General features: G+C 49.8%; 1 protein-coding gene across 3 annotated transcripts in view; it reads left to right on the top strand.

Annotated features, from left to right (window-relative positions):
• Positions 1–23,168, top strand: part of LTBP4 (latent transforming growth factor beta binding protein 4) — a 222,926-nt gene that overhangs the window by 128,209 nt on the left and 71,549 nt on the right. For all 3 annotated transcript variants that reach the window (XM_029571879.1, XM_029571880.1, XM_029571878.1), the window contains 4 exons: positions 1,912–2,014; positions 15,382–15,456; positions 17,051–17,173; positions 17,544–17,708. In XM_029571879.1, coding sequence (XP_029427739.1) covers positions 1,912–2,014; positions 15,382–15,456; positions 17,051–17,173; positions 17,544–17,708 — 466 coding nt within the window. The remainder of the gene's footprint in view (positions 1–1,911; positions 2,015–15,381; positions 15,457–17,050; positions 17,174–17,543; positions 17,709–23,168) is intronic.

Here is a 23,168-nt window from a genome sequence, read left to right as displayed (position 1 = left end):
CCCAAATTGATTAGAGCTCCAGGCAAAGGCAGATCTCCCTTACACTGCACAAACACGAGGCAAAGGCAGATCTCCCTTACACTGCACACACATGAGGCAAAGGCAGATCACTGTACACTGCACTCACATGAGGCAAAGGCAGCTCTCCCTTACACTGCACACACACACGAGGCAAAGGCAGATCTCCCTTACACTGCGCTCTCATGCGGCAAAGGCAGATCTCCCTTACACTGCGCTCACACGAGGCAAAGGCAGATCTCCCTTACTCTGCACACACACACGAGGCAAAGGCAGATCTCTCTTACACTGCGCTCACACGAGGCAAAGGCAGATCTCCCTTACACTGCGCTCACACGAGGCAAAAGCAGATCTCCCTTACACTGCACACACACACACATGAGGCAAAGGCAGAGCTCCCTTATACTGCGCTCACACGAGGCAAAAGCAGATCTCTCTTATACTGCGCTCACACGAGGCAAAGGCAGATCTCCCTTACACTGCACACACACACACACATGAGGCAAAGGCAGAGCTCCCTTACACTGCGCTCACACACGAGGCTAAGGCAGATCTCCCTTACACTGCACACACACACACACGAGGCAAAGGCAGAGCTCCCTTACACTGCGCTCACACACACATGAGGCAAAGGCAGAGCTCCCTTACACTGCGCTCACACACACATGAGGCAAAGGCAGAGCTCCCTTACTCTGCACTCACACATGAGGCAAAGGCAGATCTCCCTTACACTGCTCTCACACACGAGGCAAAGGCAGCTCTCCCTTACACTGCACACACATGAGGCAAAGGCAGCTCTCCCTTACACTGCACACACACAGGAGGCAAAGGCAGCTCTCCCTTACTCTGCACACACACACGAGGCAAAGGCAGATCTCTCTTACACTGCGCTCACACGAGGCAAAGGCAGATCTCCCTTACACTGCGCTCACACGAGGCAAAAGCAGATCTCTCTTATACTGCGCTCACACGAGGCAAAGGCAGATCTCCCTTACACTGCACACACACACACACATGAGGCAAAGGCAGAGCTCCCTTACACTGCACTCACACACACATGAGGCAAAGGCAGAGCTCCCTTACACTGCGCTCACACACGAGGCTAAGGCAGATCTCCCTTACACTGCACACACACACACACGAGGCAAAGGCAGAGCTCCCTTACACTGCGCTCACACACACATGAGGCAAAGGCAGAGCTCCCTTACTCTGCACTCACACATGAGGCAAAGGCAGATCTCCCTTACACTGCTTGCACACACATGAGGCAAAGGCAGCTCTCCCTTACACTGCACACACACAGGAGGCAAAGGCAGCTCTCCCTTACACTGCACACACACATGAGGCAAAGGCAGATCTCCCTTACACTGCGCTCACACGAGGCAAAGGCAGCTCTCCCTTACACTGCACACACACACACACATGAGGCAAAGGCAGATCTCACTTACACTGCGCTCACACGAGGCAAAGGCAGATCTCCTTTAAGATCACCTTTTCTTAAGATAGCATTATGCTTTCCTTTTTCTAAAATGGAAATGTTTGTTATTTTAAGAGATTAATCCATTTCTCTTCCCCTTCACTTTCTTATATGTGTCCCTATAAATCTGGGGCCTGTTAAGTTTTATCAAAGAGCATCTTCCATTTTTTAGGGGGAAGGACAGAAAACAGAAGCCTCTTTGTGTGTTGCTGACTGGCGTCAAAGATTGCAGCAATTTCTCTGCCCGATGACACAGTTTCCATACTCTGGAGAAGTCCCAACGCTCAAAGGCTGCTGGAGACTTATTTACAGAGCTGGTCTCGCAGCTGTTCTTCCTGCCAGAACATCTGGCTTCCCAAGCCCAGCCTGACTTTTCCAGTGCTGACCGACTTTGTCTCTCTGTTTTTGATTTCCAGTGCAGCTCTCCTCTGCCAGGACTGAGGACCCAGGAAGTCTGCTGCAGAGGCTCGGGAGTTGCATGGGGCGTCCATAACTGCTTACCCTGTGCCGGCTATGAAGGTAGGCTTTCTCTGCAACCAGGCCCTGCATTCAGTTCTATTTTTCTGCAGGTGCTTTTGACATTAGTTTTAGGAATGGTTCTTTCTCTCTTCCTCCATAATTTCTACTTCCCACATCCCACCACCAATAAATTTTAAATAGTGGCAGGTTTACAGGGTTGTCCCATTCTGCTCCCAAGAAACTATCCTAAAACTTGAAAGGCCTGTTGGTGATTCATGAATAAGCCAGTTAAGAGCTGTCAGCTGACGCTAGCGCTGGCCAGGTTGGTTGCCCACATAAGGATTGTAGATATGCATGGAGTCAATTATGGCAGTCAGGTAAATCCTTTTGAAAATTGATCTATATAAGTCCAGCTGTTTCACAAATGGCAATGATAACGTGCCCATGAGAGTGGTCAGTAAAAATCTGGCAGACTGTGGGCTAAAAAAAACCCGTAAAAAAAATGTTCATGAGTTGGTAACCCTGACCAGCCAGTACTGTCCCATGTGACTCTCTTCTCAGCATGGCCCTTCCCCTAAATGCATAAGGTACTCTCCCCGTCTGGCAGAAGAGAAGGTGAGAATGAATGAGTTTTGTTCACCTGAATACTGCAGTTTATTGCGACAGTCTAAATTGAGCTGAAAAAGTGCTGACACTGGTCTTTGCAGAGGCTCAGAGACTATTAGAAATAACAGACAGGAATGCTACCCTGGCCTCAGAGCATCCCTAAACCATGGCTACTAGAAACTGGAGGGTGAGATGGGGATGGACAACATTACACGTGCCCTGATTTCTTACTTATTTCCTCTGAGCACCTGCCTATTGCCAATGTTGGAGATGGGATTCTGGACCAGATAGACCCTTGGTCTGACCCAGTATGGCATATTTTGCAAGACCTACCGTCAAGAATCAAAACGGGACCTGCCTAGTTGGCTCGTTTTAGGGACGACGGCTCTTAGCCATTGACTTCTTCCAGATACCCATCCCCAAGGGGAGAGATCTGAGGATCCAAAATACATTTCCAGAATCCAAGTCACGTGCTCGGTTCCAGCTTTATCTCTGAGACTCAGGGGAGTATCCCCCTGGCTTCCAATAACGCCCCCGACATCCTGTTGAGCAGAACATGCCAAGCACAAATTCATGCTGCTTTTTAGTCTCTTCAGAGCATGGGGATCTTCAGCTCCCTTCCTCCATGGGTGTCCTGCCCAACTACGTGGAGATCTGACCAGCTGCTACTACCTTTGTAGAAGTGGGAGGTTTGTGTTGAAAGGAAGGCCTGCTTGGGTTTTTTTTTTTTTAAATATATTTAGTAATTATATCATTTTAGAATATATCCAAGTAAACCCTTGTTGGTTTAGAACATAGAAGCAGGAAAAATAAGAAACTTAAGTTCCTGTTCATACACCAGATCAGTCCAGACAAGTGGGTTTTGCATCCCTACCAGCAGATGGAGGCAGAGAAAAAAAAAACTTTTCAGGCACTGCTACATAACTGAGAGTGCCACCTGCAGTCCCTCAGTATTTCTCTGTCTCCAGCAGATGGCAGAGGCATTGCATGTGGCTGGAGTGGACAATGTACAGGCAGATTATCTCAGCAGGCAACTGTTGGACCCAGGGGAATGGGAGTTGTCCGCAGAGGACTTAGACCTCATCTGAGTCAGGCGGGGCAATCCCCAGCTGGATCTGATGGCGTCGCGAGACAATGCCCAGGCAGCTCACTTCTTCAGTCGCAGACGAGATGTTGGGTCTGAGGGGATCGATGCTCTGGTTCTTCCTTGGCCAGCGGGGATCCTGCTGTACATGTTTCCTCCATGGCCTCTTGTAGGCTGTGTATTGAGATGCATGGAGCAACACCCAGGAAGGGTGGTTCTGGTGGTGCCGCCAGTGGTTTGCGGATCTCGTTCATCTCACAATAGACAGTCCCATCAGATTGACTCATGATTACTTCAGCAAGGGCCCATTTGCTCGGATCAGATGGATCACTTTTGTCTCGCGGCTTGACTTTTGAGAGGAGTCGCTTACGATTGAAAGGGTACTTGGAGCTGGTTATTGCTACTTTGCTTCAGGCTAGGAGCAATCCACTTCTCTGGCTTATGTCCGGGTGTGGAGAGTTTTTGAGTCTCGGTGCTTGGAGGAAGCTTTTGGCCTTTATACAGCAGGACTTGCAAAGGGATTAAGGGATTAACCTACAATTCGCTTCGGGTACAAGTGGCAGCCTTAGGATGGCTTAGAGGTAAGCTACAGGGGAGGCTGCTGGTTTCTCATCTAGACATTGTATGTTTTCTGAAGGGAGCTAAACATCTGCAACCGCCCGTACAGTGTGGTCCGTCGTGGAGCCTTAACTTGGTTCTGCGGGTTCTATGTGGACCTCCGATGGAGCCCTTGCGATGGGCATCTTTGAAGGACCTCACCCTTAAATCTATCTTCCTGGTAGTGATTTGTTTGGCCGGGTGGATTTCAGAGCTTCAAGCTTTGTCCTGTAGAGACCCTTTCCTGTGGATTACAGACAACGGGGTGTAATTATGTATGGTTCCTTCATTCTTAGCAAAGTCATCACCTCGTTTCATCTCAGCCAGATGGTGGAGCTTCCTGAGTTTCTGCATCTGGCAGCAGAGGAGCCACATGTGAGGGAGCTGCACTTATTGGATCCTCATCGGACTTTGTTGTGGTACCTTAAAGTCACTAACAGTTTTTGGCATTCGGATTATCTGTATACCTTGTTCAGCAGAGCAAAGAAAGGAGGCAAGGCAGCTAAAGTAGGATTATGGACTTTTTCCATGGAGCAGGTCCGGACTCTTGGGAGGGGCGAGGGGGCCGGCTGCAACCGCCCCCCCATCTTTCCCTTTTAAATCGAGCATAGATTTTTTTTCCTAGGCAGATTCTTCCTGCCTGTCTTTGGGGCTCGGGTTCGACCCTCCTCTTCCTCTGCGACTCCCGGGAGAACAGCGGGAAGTAGAAACAAATGCCACACAGCTGTGGGAGAGGCAGAGGAGAGGAGGAGAGTCAACCAAGCCCCAAAGACAGGCGGGTGATTGGGGCACTGCCAGGCTGCCACCACTGATTGGCCCCTGGCCTTTCCTGGCTGGGTTTTCCAGTGCTCGGTTACCCTTGGAACCAGACACTGTACAACAGGCTGCAAACCCGGTCGAAACCCAGGCAGTTGGTCACCCTAGTCTAAAGCCACGATTGCTCAATGCTTGAAAGAAACTATTTTTTCCGCATATCTTTGTAAGGGTTAGTCGATTCTAGAGGGATTGCATGCTCACTCTGCTAGGGCGCAGGCAGTCTCTTGGGCGAAGTGTCAGCTGGTGTCACCGCAGGAGATCTGCAGAGCAGCGACTTGGTCTTCGCTTCGCACTTTCACCAAACATTACCAATTGGATATTTAGGCGCCAGAGGCAGCTGCATTTGGGGAGAGTGTGTTACGAGTGGGGTTTTCGGGTTCCTGCCCGGTATAGGGGAGCTTGGGTACATCCCACTTGGATGGACTGATCTGGGGTATGAACAGGAAAGGAAAATTGGTTCTTACCTCCTAATTTTCATTCCTGGAATACCCCAGATCAGTCCCTTGATTTCAAGACAGTTATTGATTCGATACTTTGATAATGCAGAACTTACTGTGTTATGTAGATTGAAGGATTTTGGTTCAGTTCAGGGGGTTCCAACCTGTTCTCTGTTCGCCCTGGAGGGGAGAGTTGATTTGAGTTGGAAGGGTTACACTGTATTGTGGCTTGGGTGCAGGTCAATACGAGGGACTGCAGGTGGCACACTGCCTGAAACGTTTTTATTCTCTGCCTCCATCTGCTGGTAGGGATGCAAAACCCACTTGTCTGGACTGATCTCTGTGGTATTCCAGGAACGAAAATCAGCAGGTAAGAACCAATTTTCCTATAATATGGGAAATATAATATTCTTTCAGATAGACTTAGACTACAAAAAAAGAGAGGAACCCATTCCCCATATTGGAAGCAATATTATCAAACAAATAAACCAAACAGCAAGCTGAAGCTATCCCCTTCGACTTACAATAGCATCAGTATTAGTGGATGGCACATTGGCTCCTGGGTCAAGAGGAAGAGGGATATTAACCAGTAGGGATGTGCAGAGGGACGACATACGTTGCATTCGGTATTCGTATTCGTCGGGGGGCAGATAAGTTGCATTCGGCAAGGAGGGCCTCCGATACGTTCATGCGTTCATTCTTATTTGTTTCCCGGCTAAAATTGAATTAACTACAATCCCCCACCCTCCTGATCCCCCCCAAGACTTACCAAAACTCCCTGGTGGTCCAGCGGGGGGTCCAGGAGTCATCTCCTGCCCTCACGCCGTTGGCTGCCGGTATTCAAAATGGTGCCGATAGCCTTTGACCTTACTATGTCACAGGGGCTACCGGTGCCATTGGTCGGCCCCTGTGACATAGTGAGGGCAAAGGCTATCGGCGCCATTTTGATTACTGGCAGCTGACGGCCCGAGTGCAGGAGATCACTCCCGGACCCCCGCTGGACCACCAGGGACTTTTGGCAAGTCTTGGGGGACCCTCCTGACCCCCACAAGAGGGTGGGGGGTTTGTTTAAATTCGCTCCTTTAGATGGCCGAATAATTCAGTGAAGATTCGTTGTATTCGTGGGGAATCCCGATACGTTTCGCTTCCCCACGAATACAACGAATATGGCCCTGTACGTTGCGGATTACCAATACGTTGGAAACGCATGCACACCCCTATTAACCAGAACCTGCCTTTCAGAGAGGAAAAATTGCCAGCTGAGAAGGATGAAGGAAAGCACATTTTATCCCTTGAAATGTAATAATACATTTACAAGAAAAGCTGAGCCAAAGCAAAGCTCCCAACTGAACACCACCAGGCCGAAGTGATAAAAATCTTCATCTCTTGATTTGAGTGGCCTTGGCAACATCTGGAAATGTATGAATTTTTAACCCCGAGAAAGGAACCTCCCAAAGGAAGTCCTGCTTGTAAAGTCTAGTAAAACTCCATATAATTGCATAAGCAGTCAATTTCATAGAAGAGCTGAGGGCATGGAGGCCCAGTTCTGCACAAGGCCGTAAAATGACAAATTCATTCTTTTTTTAATGAGGGGTCTCCCGCCGGCCTGTTCACCCACAGCAGCGAGACTATCGAGTTTCCTAGCTGCAGATCCTCTGGTCCTTTCCAAATGTGGGGATTTGAGTGTGGACAGCCCCCCCCCCTCCCCCGTCCACTGTGGGCCCTGAAAAAGCTGTCCCACCCTGCCCATGCAGGTCTCACATACAAAAAGCTCCAATAGCTGCAAGCCCACAGTGAATCTACTGCGAGCAGCTCTTTTCCCTTTCCTGCAAAGACTCCTGATTAAACGGCTGCTATTTTTGGGATCTTGGCAATGCCGGGGACTGTGAATGACACACAGTAAATAAAGTTTTACCGTAGGGACTGGGCAGCGTCTGACATCATTCTCCCTAATGCTGGCTATAATTCCCGGTGAAGGATCCAGACGCTACAAATGAAAAAGGAAAACTTCTTTGTGTTCATTTATTTCGGTGAAATAGAAATCTTGGAGAAGGAGTTTATGAAGTTTTGTCATTCTTTCTGTTACCTTCTCTAGTGCACGGATGGTTTCTGCCGGCGAGCAGAATAAACTTCATGCGTTCAGGATGATTAGAATAGCGGGGTCGATTGTTTTCTGTAGGCCGCGCCCATGTGTGCACGCACGCAGATCGTGAAACAAATGCAGGCAGGAAAAAACATGGCCCGCAGAAGAAAAGAAAAATGGAAACGGCGATTCAAAGAACGCCGCGCACAAATCTGAACGTTGCGTTGCGCACAAGAACATTTTTGCACGCCGTCCATAAAAAAAAATTAGAGGGAACATGGACTGGGCCTTGTTTTCAAAAGGATTTATATGCCTAAATCGCTGGTTGGAAATTCATTTGGGGTATGTGTGGAACACGATTTCTGGAGCAGATGTGACTCCCTGCATGTATCTTCCTGTGTGCACTGGCCCAGCCTGGTAATTTTCAAAGTGACCTTACAAAGTACTCGCAGACTTGGACCTTCTGTGTCATTGAAAGTTGCCCTCTGCATTGTTGCCACACAGGGGTTCATACCCCTACAGGACTGGTCACTGTAACACTGTGAGCCTGATGTTTGGTGGTACTTAGCTGGGTAAGTAGTGACTTATCCAGCTTAAGTGGCGGCCACTGGATAGCCAGCTGTGATCAGTGGCCATCACTTACAGCTCGATCCAGTATCGTCCGCTCGAGGATTGCCCGTCTGTAACGTGCTCGTAGCGCACAATTCGGGCGCGCAAGGCAGTTCGGCGATACAGTGTCCAGTTTCACGCGTCCGTATCGCTTCTGAAAACAGACGCATAACCCTTTCCGCACCCGGCATGTAAATGAACGAAAAAGCTGTATAATGAAGGAATTAGCTATTCCCCTGCGATACTGTAACGGGCGCTGATATTATCTCCTCCGTAACCCGCTGTTCTGCCGCGGCCTTAACCTGCTAGTTTACCGCCTCCCCCTAGTAGGAGTTAGTGTAGTGTAGTGTAGCGGACGGGGCTGCAGGAGACCGGACGGGACCAGGGCAAAAAAAAACAAACGAAAAAGTAGCAAGGCTCGGGCCTGCTATGGTAAGTTTAAAAAGTGTAAAAAACAAAAAACCTGTGTGCTATATAAAAAAATAAAACAATTTTAAATACCTGTCGGAGGGCCGTGGGTCCAGGCGGCCGGTGGGCGGCGGGCAGCCATCAGCGGCATCCGGTAGTCCCTTCTCCCTTCCTCCCTCCCTCCCCTGCCTGGATGAGCGCCAAAATCGCACGGGCGGGTCGGCAGCGGGGGGGGGGGGGGGCGGCAGCAGGATCCGGGAGTGGCGGGTAGGCAGCAGCGGGGTCCGGGGGGTCCGGGGCAGCAGCAGCGGGGGGGCGGCAGCAGGATCCGGGAGCGGCGGGTAGGCAGCAGCGGGGTCCGGGGGTGGCAGCGAGATCCGGGGAGCCAGCAGCGGCAGCATGTTCGATCGCGCAGGCAGGTAGGTGGCAAAGTAAAGATGGCCGCCTGCACGGGAAAATCGTGCAATTGGCCGCTGAAGACGTGACGTCACGACGTTTGGCGTCACGGGGTGTGACGTCACGTCTTCAGCGGCCAATTGCACGATTTTCCCGTGCAGGCGGCCATCTTTACTTTGCCACCTACCTGCCTGCGCGATCGAACATGCTGCCGCTGCTGGCTCCCCGGATCTCGCTGCCACCCCCGGACCCCGCTGCTGCCTACCCGCCGCTCCCGGATCCTGCTGCCGCCCCCTGCTGCTGCCCCCCCGCTGCCGCTGCCCCTGCCCCCCCGGACCCCGCTGCTGCCTACCCGCCGCTCCCGGATCCTGCTGCCGCCCCCCCCCCCCCCCGCTGCCGACCCGCCCGTGCGATTTTGGCGCTCATCCAGGCAGGGGAGGGAGGGAGGAAGGGAGAAGGGACTACCGGATGCCGCTGATGGCCGCCCACCGGCCGCCTGGACCCACGGCCCTCCGACAGGTATTTAAAATTGTTTTATTTTTTTATATAACACACAGGTTTTTTGTTTTTTACACTTTTTAAACTTTTTTACACTTCCTGGTGCCTGTCATTTCAAATGTCATTTGAAATGACAGGTACCAGCGCACCCAGGTTACTGTATAGGCGCTGTTACAGCGCCTATACAGTAAAATGGGTTGCGCGGGCATAACCCTTCCCTAACGCTTCACAGCCGCGGCATGCATTTGCATGCGATTAGAGGAGAGTATCGGGGAGTTAGTGAAGAGAACTGTGCGTGCGGGGAGGAAGGGTGTGCCTGACACTACCTCACTGTTTTTACCGCGGCCTTACTGGATCGAGCCGTTAGCTAGCTAAAGAGATAGCTGGGTATTCGGTGGGTGGATCGGAGTGGTGCTACTTATCTGGCTGATGCACAGGATAAGTGACGCTATTCATACTTAGAGCAAGTCTAACTTAGCCAGATATAACTTATCCGGCTAAGCAGCGGCAAACACGGGGATATTCAGCCACGTAGCCGTACTGCTGAATACCTCGTAAGTTAGCCGGATTTATCAGTCTACCTTACATAGCCATTTTCTATCCAGCAATGACCCCCCCTCTGTGTTGTGGGGGGTCATTGCTCCCCATGTCCCTCCAGAGCAGGTCACTTTAGTAATGGTGTAGCAAGGGGGTCATTTCCCTTAGTCAGTCACTGTAATGATGCTGATAATTATATCAAGGAGGCAGATTGTGGCCAGAGAATGGTCACCACAGCAGGGAAGCTGGTCACTGTATCAGGGTGTTCGCTGACGAGGGAGAGAGAGAGAGGGGCCCCTGCAGAATGAGGCAACTTGTTACATTGAATTAGATTCGAGTGGTAGAACTGGTGGTTTGAAAGGGAAGCCCTATACAGGGTTTCCCTATGTAAATGAACTTATAGTCATGTGTGCAGGACTGTAATTTAAAAATTGCCTTCTAAAGGTTACTGTGCAATTTAAGGTCATTTAGCGTACCCCCAGGGGAGCAGATTATGCACTAAGGCCCTAGTGTGAGGGCCAGTTAGTATGGGAGATTCATTCACCCTCACCCTACCACCCCTACCTAAGGCAGGCCCCAACCATCACCACCCCAATATCAAGCCCTCCCCCCCCCCCAAGCACCAAGTCCACGTTCCACTCCTCCAACTCTAAGACCCCCACCTCCAGAGGATCCCATTACTACGTGATGGTGGTGAAGTGCCACCAGGCCGCATCATTCAGTGACTGCAAAACTGCCGGCAGGAGGGCTTTTTCCACATCCTTCCTGTCCGTGAAGACTGGGACCCTCTGGAATAGCGAAAATGAATTATGGAGAGGTAGGGTCAGGCTGCTTTAAATCAGGGTTGGGGAGGGTAGGGGTCTAAACAAGGGGATTGGCCCTGCATCATAGAGTAGTGGTCAGGGCAAGCTGGAGGACTGCAATCCCCCGTGCCAACCAGCCCTTTCACTTTGAGCTCATTAGCATAGGGGATTTTGCCATCCAGTATGTGCACGTTAAACGGCCGGATTTTAAATCGGCCTCGTGCGTAGAAATGGAGCGGACTGGGAGGGAACTGGGGGAGCCCCGATCTCGTCGCCGTGCGAATTTGGTAAATTGTACCCCCCCTCCCCTGCACGCGCATCACCCGCACATACGCACGAACACGTTTTAAAATCTACCCTTAGATGTTTTGAGCTAGCGCGCACACTAATCGAATGCGTACACTAGGAGGATAATTATGTTACAGGCACATGCAAACGTTTTGACCATTGCCTGTTAAGTGGCATTTTAACATACATGCACCCACCCAAAAATGTTTGGCATGAGTTTTAGCATGCAAGCATCGCTGTACGGTACTTTGTTACTCAAGAGTCGGATTGCATTTGACTGACTGCATTGTGATGGATTCCTCACTCGCCTTCAGTTCATCCTCTGCTCCCCTTATAATGTGTTTTCCAGGCTCTGGCCTCTGGTTTGTGAGGTTGTGCTGAAGCCATCGGATGGTCAGTGCTCTGGAGCCCTGCCTGTCTGAAATGCACCATAGAAAATGAAATGATAGTATCCTGTTATCCTATCCCGGGTCACTCACCATCAGCGATGAGTTTGCAAATGATATATGATCTGGCCACTGTCCCAGCTTCATCTTTAAAATGAGCAGGTTTGCTCTAACATCCTCCATAAATCTCCCGCTCACAGAAAACACAGTGGCCATGTGATGATTATATGTTGTGTCGTGTTTCTAGTCTGGGATGATTTCCAGCATCCTTCATTTCCTCCCTTCCTCTATGAGCTCATTTCTCCATTCCCTTCCACTCCTCTGGCTTTATCCTCTTTTAAGGCTTCTAATCCATCTCCCACCCCACCCTCACTGGTCTTCCAACTCCCGTCTCCACTCTCTTCCCAAGACTTATCTCTCCCCACCCCCACACACTTTTCTAGCTCCTGTCTTCTCCCTGTCCCAAGGCTTCTCTACGTCCCCCCTGCCTGACTCTTCCGCTTTTCTAACTCCTGTCTCCACCGTCCCAGGACTTCTCACGATACCTCTCCCTTTCACTATTCTAACTTCTATTTCGCTTCTGTCCCCAAACTACCAACCACCGCCTCCTTTCACTTCCTAGGTGCAGTGCTTGCTGAGCTTGCAGCTTTGGAGTTTGAGTTCCGCTTCTTCTGCAGAGGCCACTTATAAATAAATCGAATGCCCTAAAGTGACTGGGTCAGAAACTGGTTAAGTGCCAGGTGACAAAAGGTCGCAGTAAATTGAGTTCATTCTGAGGAGGGGGCATTACCGGTGGCATGCCACAGGGATCGCTCTTTGGACCGATTCTGTTCTACGTTTTCTTGAGCAACATTGCGGAAGGATTGGTGGGAAAAGTTTGTCGTTTTGCAGATGATACCAAAATCCGCAACAGGGCGGACAGCCAGGAAGGTGTGGAATACATGAGGAGGGATCTAGCAAAGTCTGAGGAATGGTCTGGAGTCTGGCAGTTAAGATTTAATACTAAAAAAAAAAATGCAGAGTAATTTTCTTAGACTGCAAAAACCCAAGGGATAGTATAGGGGGTAAAATTCTTCTATGCATGAAAGAAGAGCAGGATCTGGAGGTGATTGTATCTGATGATATTAAAGAGGCCAAATAGGTGGATAAGGCAACAGCATAAGCCAGAAAGATACCTGGGTGTATATGGAGAGGAATGGTCAGCAGAAAAAAAACCCCAGTGATATTGTTCCTTTATAAGTCCTTGGTGAGACTTCATTTTGAATACTGTGTACAGTTCTGGAGACCGCACCTTCAAAAGGATATAAAATGGTTGGAGTTAGTCCTGAGGGTGGCTACTAAAATGGTCAGTGGTCTTCGTTCTAAAGCATATAAGAAAAGACTTAAAGATCTAAACATGTACACCCTTGAGGGAAGCTGGGATAAGGGAAATATGATAGAGACATTTAAATACCTTCAAGTTTTTTATGCACAGGAAGCAGGCCTTGAAATCTCAACAGAAAGGAGGATCTGGAATGAGGGGTCATGGGATGAGGGTGAAAGGGGGTAGTCTCAGGGGTAATTAAGGAAATATTTCTTTACAGAGAGAGTGGTGGATGCATTGGACAGCTTCCCCATGGAGGTGGAGACAAGAATAGGATCTGATTCAAGAAAGCATGGGATAAACATAGAGGATCCTTGCAGGATAGGTTGGGATTGTAGAGCTGAATAGTTGGTGTGGATAGGCAGACTAGATAGGCCATAAGGTCTTTTTTCGCCCTCCTGTTTCTCCGTTTGTTTCTTCTTGGGATGGTTTCTCCTCCTTCACTACCAGCACTGTGTACTGGTTCTTCAGCTCGAGAAAAATTAAGAGTAGGGGTTCAGGGCCTAGTGGCTGGGGTAATCCGGGTCCAGCTGCCATGTTGTGGTCCAGTTTCACCTTTGACACCTCAATGAGTATTTCATGGATGTAGTCCTCAAGGTTCCGGCTGCTTCTCAGCCTTGCCACCTCCTCTCTCATCTCCACCACCTTTTCCTGAGGGAGTCAACCTGCAGATGTCTTTCATACTGAGCCGTGCCTCACTGTGGATCCGTTTATCCATCTGCGTAACGAGGCTTTCAGAAACTCGCTGTCCCCATGGCCGGGAGTAAGCACGTTGCTTTCAGTCCCATTTAGCAGAGGTGGTCCCAGCACCATCATTTGGGCAGAGAGATTGTACTTTTAAGTCCACCTGTGTTATTTTTATGGCTGATCTTTGTATACCACCTTGATCACCTCGGAAAGATGGGTCTAAATCTAATTAAATTAAATTAATAAATTTTCCTTACAAAATCTGTTTAAAAAAAACAAAACAAAAACACTGGTGCAAAAGTTCACAGTAATGCAACACCAGAAATTCCCCGCCCTCCTGTTTTTGCCAAATAGAAAATCTCCTCCTTCACCTTGCAATGTACTTTTAGCTCTTCCTCTGGCAGCGTGGGGACAGCTCGGGGCTCCCTGCCGTTCCGTACCTGCTGTGGGGCCGCAGAAGCAGCAGCTTGTTTTTAAAGGTCTTCAGGGAGGAAGTAGCAGCAAAACTCTGGCGCAGGCAGAAGCGACACAGGGGGGGCGTTGGGCGCCATCTCTCACCACCGCTCCCAGTTGGCCCATTCGGGGGGGGCCCCCAGCAACGTTGGGGGGCCTAATACAGTCACATTGACTGATTTATAGCCTTAAACCGTCACTGGTCCACAGGTCCTGCATACCCATGGCAAGCTTCAAAGGGAAACTTTCAGGTGAATTTTAAAAGCCCGGCGACGCACATCAGTTAGGGAATGGATGAACAAGTTGGGTTTACGCACACCCACAGTACTTTAAAAGCCACCTATCTCCCGCTGTGTGCACAAAGGGTGTGGTCTGGGCGGGACATGGGCATTCAGCGGAGGAACCAAGAGATGTGTGCACCTGGGCGCGTGCCAAGGTCTAGGGCCATGTAAGTTTACTTCTGCTATGGAGGAGCAGTAAGTTTTAAAAAAAAAGAAAGAAAAGTGGCCATATCTGAGGGGTTTTAAGGGTCTGGGCTAACTCTTATCTGGGGAAAATGGCGGAAGCACTGATGAAACTGGCGTGGGTGCGTGCCCCTTTTAAAATCCCCCGCCTTAACGCTGTAGAAGTGGGATTCGCGCGCATGCAGCCAGGCTATTTTACAACACACGCGCATATACGAGTGCAAGTTATGAAATGGCCGCCACCCTGAGCGCGCGCCGACTCACACGTGCCAACGTGCACCCTCGCGCCGGTCTGAAAGTTACCTTCCCTGTCCGCAGGTAAAAGGTACCCGGTGACTCTGCCCTAAAGCAAGCAGACTGAAAATTGGCCACGACCGCCCCCTGCCCTTCCCCCGAAAATAAAAGTGGCAAAGGAGCCTCACATACACCTCAAAAGTTTCTGGCTTCCAATGGCGAAACGTAGGAAAAGAAATAAAGGAGCTGCCATGGACAGTCTGTTATTCTTAGCTAGTTTAACAAAGTTACTTACCTGTAACAGGTGTTCTCTGAGGACGGCTGTTCACTGGTTGCACAACTGGGCACAGCCCCAAGCCAGACATTTCTTTACCAGAGCTGTCTAGGAGGATCTTCAGCTCCACTGAATATGAGCAACAGTTCTGCAAAGGTGTGCATCCACAGCGTGCCCGACTCCGGTCGTTACACAAATGAGCTCTGCTCCAGAAGGGGAGGAGGGTGGGATTGTGTGTCCTCGGAGAACACCCATTACAAGTAAGCAATTTTCTTATCTGAAGGGTAGCATACAGGCCTTGGGCCTTTGGAAAAGGTGGCATTTCAAATCTATGAAAAAAAAAATATTCTCGTGTGTATACGTAGATTTTTAAAAATCTTTAATTCTTGATTTTCGCCTCGCAGGACTCGCTGGCCATGAAGGAGCACGGGATATCCAGTGCCCCAAAGGATTTGAGAGCGTGAACGGATCTTGTGTCGGTGAGTTTTTTCTACTAGAACTAAAAAAACAAAAATACAAGTCTAGCTATTGTACAGTATTTTTTTGCACCGTTTCATAAAATACCGCGTAGTGCCGCTCTGAAAGCACATGTGAATATCTGCATTGCAATGAAAGTGTGTTCGTTCTCTGCCTATTGTCTAAACACGCGTGTGTATATTTTCTGCGCAAAAAGAAACTAGCAAGCAGGCGTAAAAACCCCGATTTACACACGGAGGCAGGTATATTTAAAAATATGCGTGCGCACAGTTGGCAGATACCTCCACCAGTTCACTCAGTCAGTCTCCAGTTCACCCAGACTTCCCAACCAGAAAAAGCAGACAAGTCGGATTTCACTTGCTTTGTTCAATTGGCAAATGTTATAATTCGTGAATAAGTCGGCTAATTTATTTTTGTAAATCTCCCATAAAAAGCATCTTCCACACAGATCTCTTGACTCCACTCAGGAACGCCCCTAGACTGTTTCCTTTTGTGCCAGGAGGTGTGCACGTGAAACCAAAAAATGCGCATGCACTTTTGATGTTTATAAAATAGCATATACATTTTTACCTGCAGATTTTGCACTAAATTTGCATATTTTCCCTGTGAAAACTGCTGCAGGCACAGTGGAGTTTTCCCACTTGTTTTTTTGTGTGGGTAGAACCATTTATGGAAAATAACACACACTGTGGGCCCGATATTCAAAGTGCATCCAGTGCTATTTAGCTGGATAAACGTGACTTAGACAGCTAAGTAGCAGCTGCTGAATATGCGCCTACGTTCAGTGGCCGCCATTTAGCTGCATAAGTTCCTTTTTACAGCTAAATGTTACACGCAGAAAAAGTAGGACCTGTTCTGGGCAGATCGGAGGCGGAACAAGTTAGCCGTATAACTTTTACAAGTAAGTTTAGGTGCCCCATAGAGCAGGTCTAAACTTATTCGGTTGACTTATCCGGCTAAGTACGTATATATACACGTACATTCAGCGGCTTTGCTGTGCCACTGAATAATCATCATAACTTAGCTGGATAAGTTCTAACCGGCTCGGTTACTTACACGGCTATCTTTGACTATCTACCCCTGTATTTTCAAATCTATTTACGCGTCTTATTTTCTGACCCCGCCCAGAACATGCCTCCCACAAATGCAGCTAAAACTCCGCACACATGAGAACATTTTCAAGGGGACTATGTGTGGAAAATTAGCATCTACATGTGAAAGTAGCCTGTGTTTGTGTATATGTAGACTTTGTACCAAAGTGGTCAGTCTGAAAACTATCCTCTTAAGGTCTAAGCTGTACAAAACCTGTTCAGAAAAACTATAGAAATAATCATCTCAGAATTTCCGACCCAGGTATGATATGAGCTCGTAGCAGCTCTGGTTATTTTGTATTATACCTCGAGAGTTTGGGTGTGAGAGGGGTTATCGCCTAGAGAAAGGTTTCAATGAAGGATGGATGCACTAGCTCACATTTAATTTGGTGTGTAACTGGAGTAGTTGGAGATTTCCTTGACATCAGCTCCCCCTGCTGGTAAAAAGCTACCATACGGCACTGTTTGAGACTCGAGAGTGATCTCTGTTTTCTTTTGCCTTCAGATATCAATGAGTGTTTGGAGGCCGGGCTCTGTCAGAACGGGGAGTGCACCAACATCCGAGGAAGCTACAGCTGTGTCTGCAAAGCAGGCTACCTTCTGGATGCCTCCAGGAGCAGCTGCATCTGTAAGTAAGAGCACTCAATGCTCTGATCAGATCCTTCCCAGCCTTCAGCCCTGAATGTGTGACTTTCCTGCAAAGACTAGAATGTGGATGGATTTGAACTCGTTTCCCAAAAGCTTGAAAGACCATGCAGGCTCTTCCCAGTCCACTACTTCTAATCACATTTTTTTTCCTCTTCCTTACTCCTTCACTCCCCATCTCATCCCTTCTCTCCTCCCCCTGTTCTCCATCTCTCCCTTCTTGCCCTCTCCTTCCTTTTACCATCCCCTCTGCCTCCTTGCTCTTCCTATCTGTCCCTCTCTCCCCCTCTATCTTCCCCCTCATTTCCTCTTTCTTTCCCTCCCCCCTCACAATCCCTGTCTCCTGTACAAAGCTCAGACTGTGATCTCAGAAGCCAAAGGTCCCTGCTACAGGATCCTGCGGGACGGTGGCTGCTCCCTTCCCATCCTGAGGAACATCACTAAGCAGATCTGCTGCTGCAGCCGCGTGGGGAAGGCCTGGGGGAGGCACTGCGAAAGGTGTCCAGCTTTTGGCTCAGGTAAAACCTACCTTCCTTTTCGCCATGAACACAACCCCCCTTCCCCCCCCCCCCCCCCCCCCCCCAAAAAAAAGTGTGCTCTGTGCCAGTCTGAATTAGTCACCGTGGTCAAGCATGGAAGCAAATAGCCAAGAGAATTCTTGAGCCATGCCATACTCTGGCAAGCTACATGCATGGATTGGATCTGATGGGTGTGTGCTTGCTGTAGGAGACAAATGAAGTCCAGCAGACGTGGGATCTCCTCCAGAACGCAATTCCCAGTTCGAGAGGGTAATTTTCAAAGGCATTTGGCCCAGGGAAAATGCCCTGAATGAAAACTGCTCTCCTTGAATTTAGCTAAACTTATGCACAAGTTCCAAACGGCACATACTTTAGCCACATTAAAAAGAGGTGTTCTTGGAGGCGTGTTCAGATCAAGGATTATGCACATGTACATATAATTTTCATATGTGCGCATGCTATTCTGCACCTCCTCCTCCACCTGTGCAGATAAGCACAAAGTATGAGGAAGCTTTTGATGCACACACTTTGCACTTACATAGTAACATCATAACAGTAAATGATGGCAAATAAAGACCCAAACAGGCTCATTTAAAAATGGACGCGGGTGTGCCCACCCACGGGCGCACTGGCACGCGAGCGGAGATGTGCTGGAATTTTAAATCATGTGCACACTTGTGCGCTTAGGGGTAGATTTTAAAAGGAGCGCGCGCGGTGTACGTGTGCGCGCGCTACCCGGCGCACACACACGTACGCCGGATTTTATAACTTGCGCGCGCAAGTTATAAAATCTGGGGTCAGTGCGCGCAACGGGGTGCACAATTGTGCACCTTGTGCGCGCCAAGCCGCGCTGCCTTCCCCCGTTCCCTACCCCCACCCCACCTTCCCTTCCCTACCCCACCCCTAACTCCCCCATCCTTTCCCCCCTACCTTTTTTTTCTGCTTTTTTTTATTTCACAATTTTCTTCAGCTCTGGGGCTGAAGTAAGTTGTGTGCGCCGGCCGAGCAGCAAATATGGCTGTTGTGCCGGGAGCCTGACCCCGCCCCTTTTTGCAAGCCCGGGGACTTATGCACGCGTCCTGGGGCTTTACGCGCGTCGCCGGGCCTTTTTAAAATAGGCCCGGTGCGCATGACCCTTTTAAAATCCGGCCCTTATGATTTAAAATACACCTACTGCGTGCGAGTATGCTCCTAATTTTAAGTGGTTACTCGAACAAACCTATTTTGCGTATCTTCCATAGGCTTTTTCTGGCTTTAATGTGAGTGTGTAAGCAGATTTTAATATGTGCTTGCTCAGGGGACATTCCCAGTTTTTCCAGTTAGTCCACCAGTTTGCCCAATCAATCTCGAGGTCAACTAGACCCCGCTGGTTCTTTATCCTGCATGCCCCCCCCCCCCCCCATTGACCCGGACCCCTCACCCTGCCGTGTAAACCTGATCTGCAGACTTGCTCCTCCTCAGGAGCAGCAGTAAAGTTTTATGCGGCTGACGCTTTTAAAATCGACCCCCAAAAGGTCCATCCGGTCTGCCAATCAGGTTGATTGGATGGTAACTGCTGCTGGGCGCGTGTTCTCCCCCCAGCCCCTGTGCTTTCTGTTATGGATAGTATCTGCCGCTCTGTACAGATTATTCACACCCCCCCCCCCTGGTGCCTTCTGTCAGGGTTAATAACTGCCACTCTGTGCGGGTTAACACCCCCCCCCCCCCCCGGTTCAGAAATATTATGTCTAAAAGTTAGCAGCAGGTTACTCCTTGAGTTCCTTTCCATCCCCTAGCCGTTAGGCATCCTCTGTGTTTATCCCGTGACCTTTGAACTCCACTGCCGCTCTCGTCTTCACCACCTCTTCCGGAAGGGCATTCCGTGCATCCGTGAAGCAATATTTCCTGACGTTGTTCCGCAGCCCCACCCCCCTTAGAGGTTTCAATCGTGACCCCTCTAGTTCTACAACTTCTCTGAGGTCAAGCAGGGCCGAGCCGGGGCAGGAGGGGAAAATTCAGTGCCAGAGACTTACTGTGCCCAGCTAACTCGGACAACGCCCTTGAATCCTGACCTCGCGAAGACTTAACATAATTAGTTAGGGAAAAGGGAATCTTAATGATTTTGACAATTTTAACCAACAGCTGATTTACGGATTAAAAAAAAAAATCTGTATAAGGCATTTTTCACTGAAGGACATCTCAGGGCCGTTTGACCTTTAGACCTCCCTGGCGGTCTCCCATCTCCTCTGGTATGATGGACACTCCTGGCAGCTGTACAAAGCTCAATGGCTTCAAAGGGACAGGGGGGAGAAGGCTGATAAAGCTTCCCTCACTCCACCCAGCAGTACGAGCCCTCCCTGGGCTTCCCCTCTATCCAGTGGCTGGGGGGGGGGGGGGGGGAGATGAAGGCAATTGTGTTTGAGGGGGAGCGAGTGGGAACCAGGGAGCAACGCAGACCCAGAAAGTCAAAGCCTTGTTTTCTTGTCATAAATCTCTCTGTAGAGGTCAGAGGTTAAAAGGCTGGGGGGGGGGGGGGAAGGGGAGAGGAAAGATGGGAGGAAACTCTTAGGGAGCTAACATCTGCACCAAAGGATGGACAATCCAGTGGGTGTAGGGTAGGGAGCAGCAGGATTTTTAATCAGATTCACGTTAAAGGGACCCCTTTGTCCATTTCAGCAGATGGAAAAGTTAACCGTGTGCCCTAGCCACAGCACACAGAGGGGAGATGGGACTAGCACAGGTTTGGTGCCCTAGCCACAGCACACAGAGGAGAGGTGGGACTAGCACAGGTTTGGTGCCCTAGCCACAGCACACAGAGGGGAGATGGGACTAGCACAGGTTTGGTGCACTAGCCACAGCACACAGCGGAGAGGTGGGACTGGCACAGGTTTGGTGCCCTGGCCACAGCACACAGAGGAGAGGTGGGACTAGCACAGGTTTGGTGCCCTAGCCACAGCACACAGAGGGGAGATGGGACTAGCACAGGTTTGGTGCACTAGCCACAGCACACAGAGGGGAGATGGGACTAGCACAGGTTTGGTGCACTAGCCACAGCACACAGAGGGGAGATGGGACTAGCACAGGTTTGGTGCCCTAGCCACAGCACACAGAGGAGAGATGGGACTAGCACAGGTTTGGTGCACTAGCCACAGCACACAGAGGGGAGATGGGACTAGCACAGGTTTGGTGCCCTAGCCACAGCACACAGAGGAGAGATGGGACTAGCACAGGTTTGGTGCACTAGCCACAGCACACAGAGGAGAGATGGGACTAGCACAGGTTTGGTGCCCTAGCCACAGCACACAGAGGGGAGATGGGACTAGCACAGGTTTGGTGCCCTGGCCACAGCACACAGAGGAGAGGTGGGACTAGCACAGGTTTGGTGCCCTGGCCACAGCACACAGCGGAGAGGTGGGACTAGCACAGGTTTGGTGCCCTAGCCACAGCACACAGAGGGGAGATGGGACTAGCACAGGTTTGGTGCACTAGCCACAGCACACAGAGGGGAGATGGGACTAGCACAGGTTTGGTGCACTAGCCACAGCACACAGAGGGGAGATGGGACTAGCACAGGTTTGGTGCCCTAGCCACAGCACACAGAGGGGAGATGGGACTAGCACAGGTTTGGTGCACTAGCCACAGCACACAGAGGGGAGATGGGACTAGCACAGGTTTGGTGCACTAGCCACAGCACACAGAGGAGAGATGGGACTAGCACAGGTTTGGTGCACTAGCCACAGCACACAGAGGGGAGATGGGACTAGCACAGGTTTGGTGCACTAGCCACAGCACACAGAGGAGAGATGGGACTAGCACAGGTTTGGTGCCCTAGCCACAGCACACAGAGGAGAGATGGGACTAGCACAGGTTTGGTGCCCTAGCCACAGCACACAGAGGAGAGATGGGACTAGCACAGGTTTGGTGCCCTAGCCACAGCACACAGAGGAGAGATGGGACTAGCACAGGTTTGGTGCACTAGCCACAGCACACAGAGGAGAGATGGGACTAGCACAGGTTTGGTGCCCTAGCCACAGCACACAGAGGGGAGATGGGACTAGCACAGGTTTGGTGCCCTAGCCACAGCACACAGAGGAGAGATGGGACTAGCACAGGTTTGGTGCCCTAGCCACAGCACACAGAGGAGAGATGGGACTAGCACAGGTTTGGTGCCCTAGCCACAGCACACAGAGGGGAGATGGGACTAGCACAGGTTTGGTAAGGCTGCTTACCCATTTCAGACTTGGTACCAAAATGGCTGAGATTTATTTTTATGTTTCTCTTGAGCCAGAATGTGGCCATGTAATGAGCAGTCTGGAGAGAGGCCGTTTGCTGGATATTCTAGCCCTCCAGGCCGCGTGCCCAGCAAGTGACATCACTTTTGGAAATTAGCCGCTCGGTTTGTGTTTACCATGTTTTGGCACAGTGCGAATGCCCACAGATTCAGAAGGAGTGGGGATGTTTTGGGAGAGGGTTTGATTCTATTTCAGAGGTCTGTTTATAAAACGTATAAACTCACACATATTTTGAACATTTAAAATGACATCATGCAGCATACAATTCCAAATACCTCCTTTAATGGAACAATAACCCAAATTTCCCACCCTTCTCCTAAACACACACGCAATTAGATGTCCATTCTGCTGTTATCCCAAAATTAGTTGTAATTAAACCCATTCAGCGTTAACTATTTCCACCAATGGACTGAGACACCATTAATCAGAGCCTTATTCTTAACAGTTAAAACCCTTTACTTTAGTCAGTGGTATTCTTTTTTTTTTTTTTAAGTTGGACCATACCCTAGTGAACATTTCAAAATCATTGCTCACGGGCTGATCCGCTGGCTCAGTGGAAGTGCTTTACACTGTCAGAAGGAGGGCCTGTGTTTGATTCCTGGGTTAGGCCCTTCCGCTCCCTGAATCGGCAGGTGCTGGGGATGCTGCAGAGGCAGCGCTTACAGCCCCTGGGGGGATGCAGTGTCACAGTCGTCATCGCAACAAGGGTGCCTACTGGCCGGCTGAAGGGCCCATGTTCCCTGTACGTACCAGGATCAGTCCAGACCGTGAGTCAGAAAAATGTCTGGACTGATCCATGGAACTACAGGAACGAAAATTAGCAGGTAAGGAATAATTTTCTTATTGCAGGTTTACATAAGGCGCTCTGGCGCATGACCCCTGGCCGAGAATTGTTGCAGCAACGGCTGGAGTAAAGCAAGATAGGAGGGGACCCAAAATAGGGGAAGATAATGGCCAGGTAGTTGTGACTGAAGGCTCACGGCGCAGGATCCCAGACCCTGGTTTTGATTGTGCTGGAATCCCAAAGGATGAGGTGAAAACTGCTGGGGTTTGTTTGGTTTTTTTTATCATTCACCCTAGTAATTATTTTTTTCATAAAAAGCAGGACAGAAATCAAATTATACCATTCTTTAGAAATACCTGCATTAATAATTTTCTACGTAGTGTCTCAACATGAGACACTGTGCAA

The sequence above is a fragment of the Rhinatrema bivittatum genome, chromosome 11, assembly GCF_901001135.1.
Source record: "Rhinatrema bivittatum chromosome 11, aRhiBiv1.1, whole genome shotgun sequence".
NCBI lineage: Eukaryota > Metazoa > Chordata > Amphibia > Gymnophiona > Rhinatrematidae > Rhinatrema > Rhinatrema bivittatum.
This window is presented reverse-complemented; position numbering and strand designations above follow the sequence as displayed.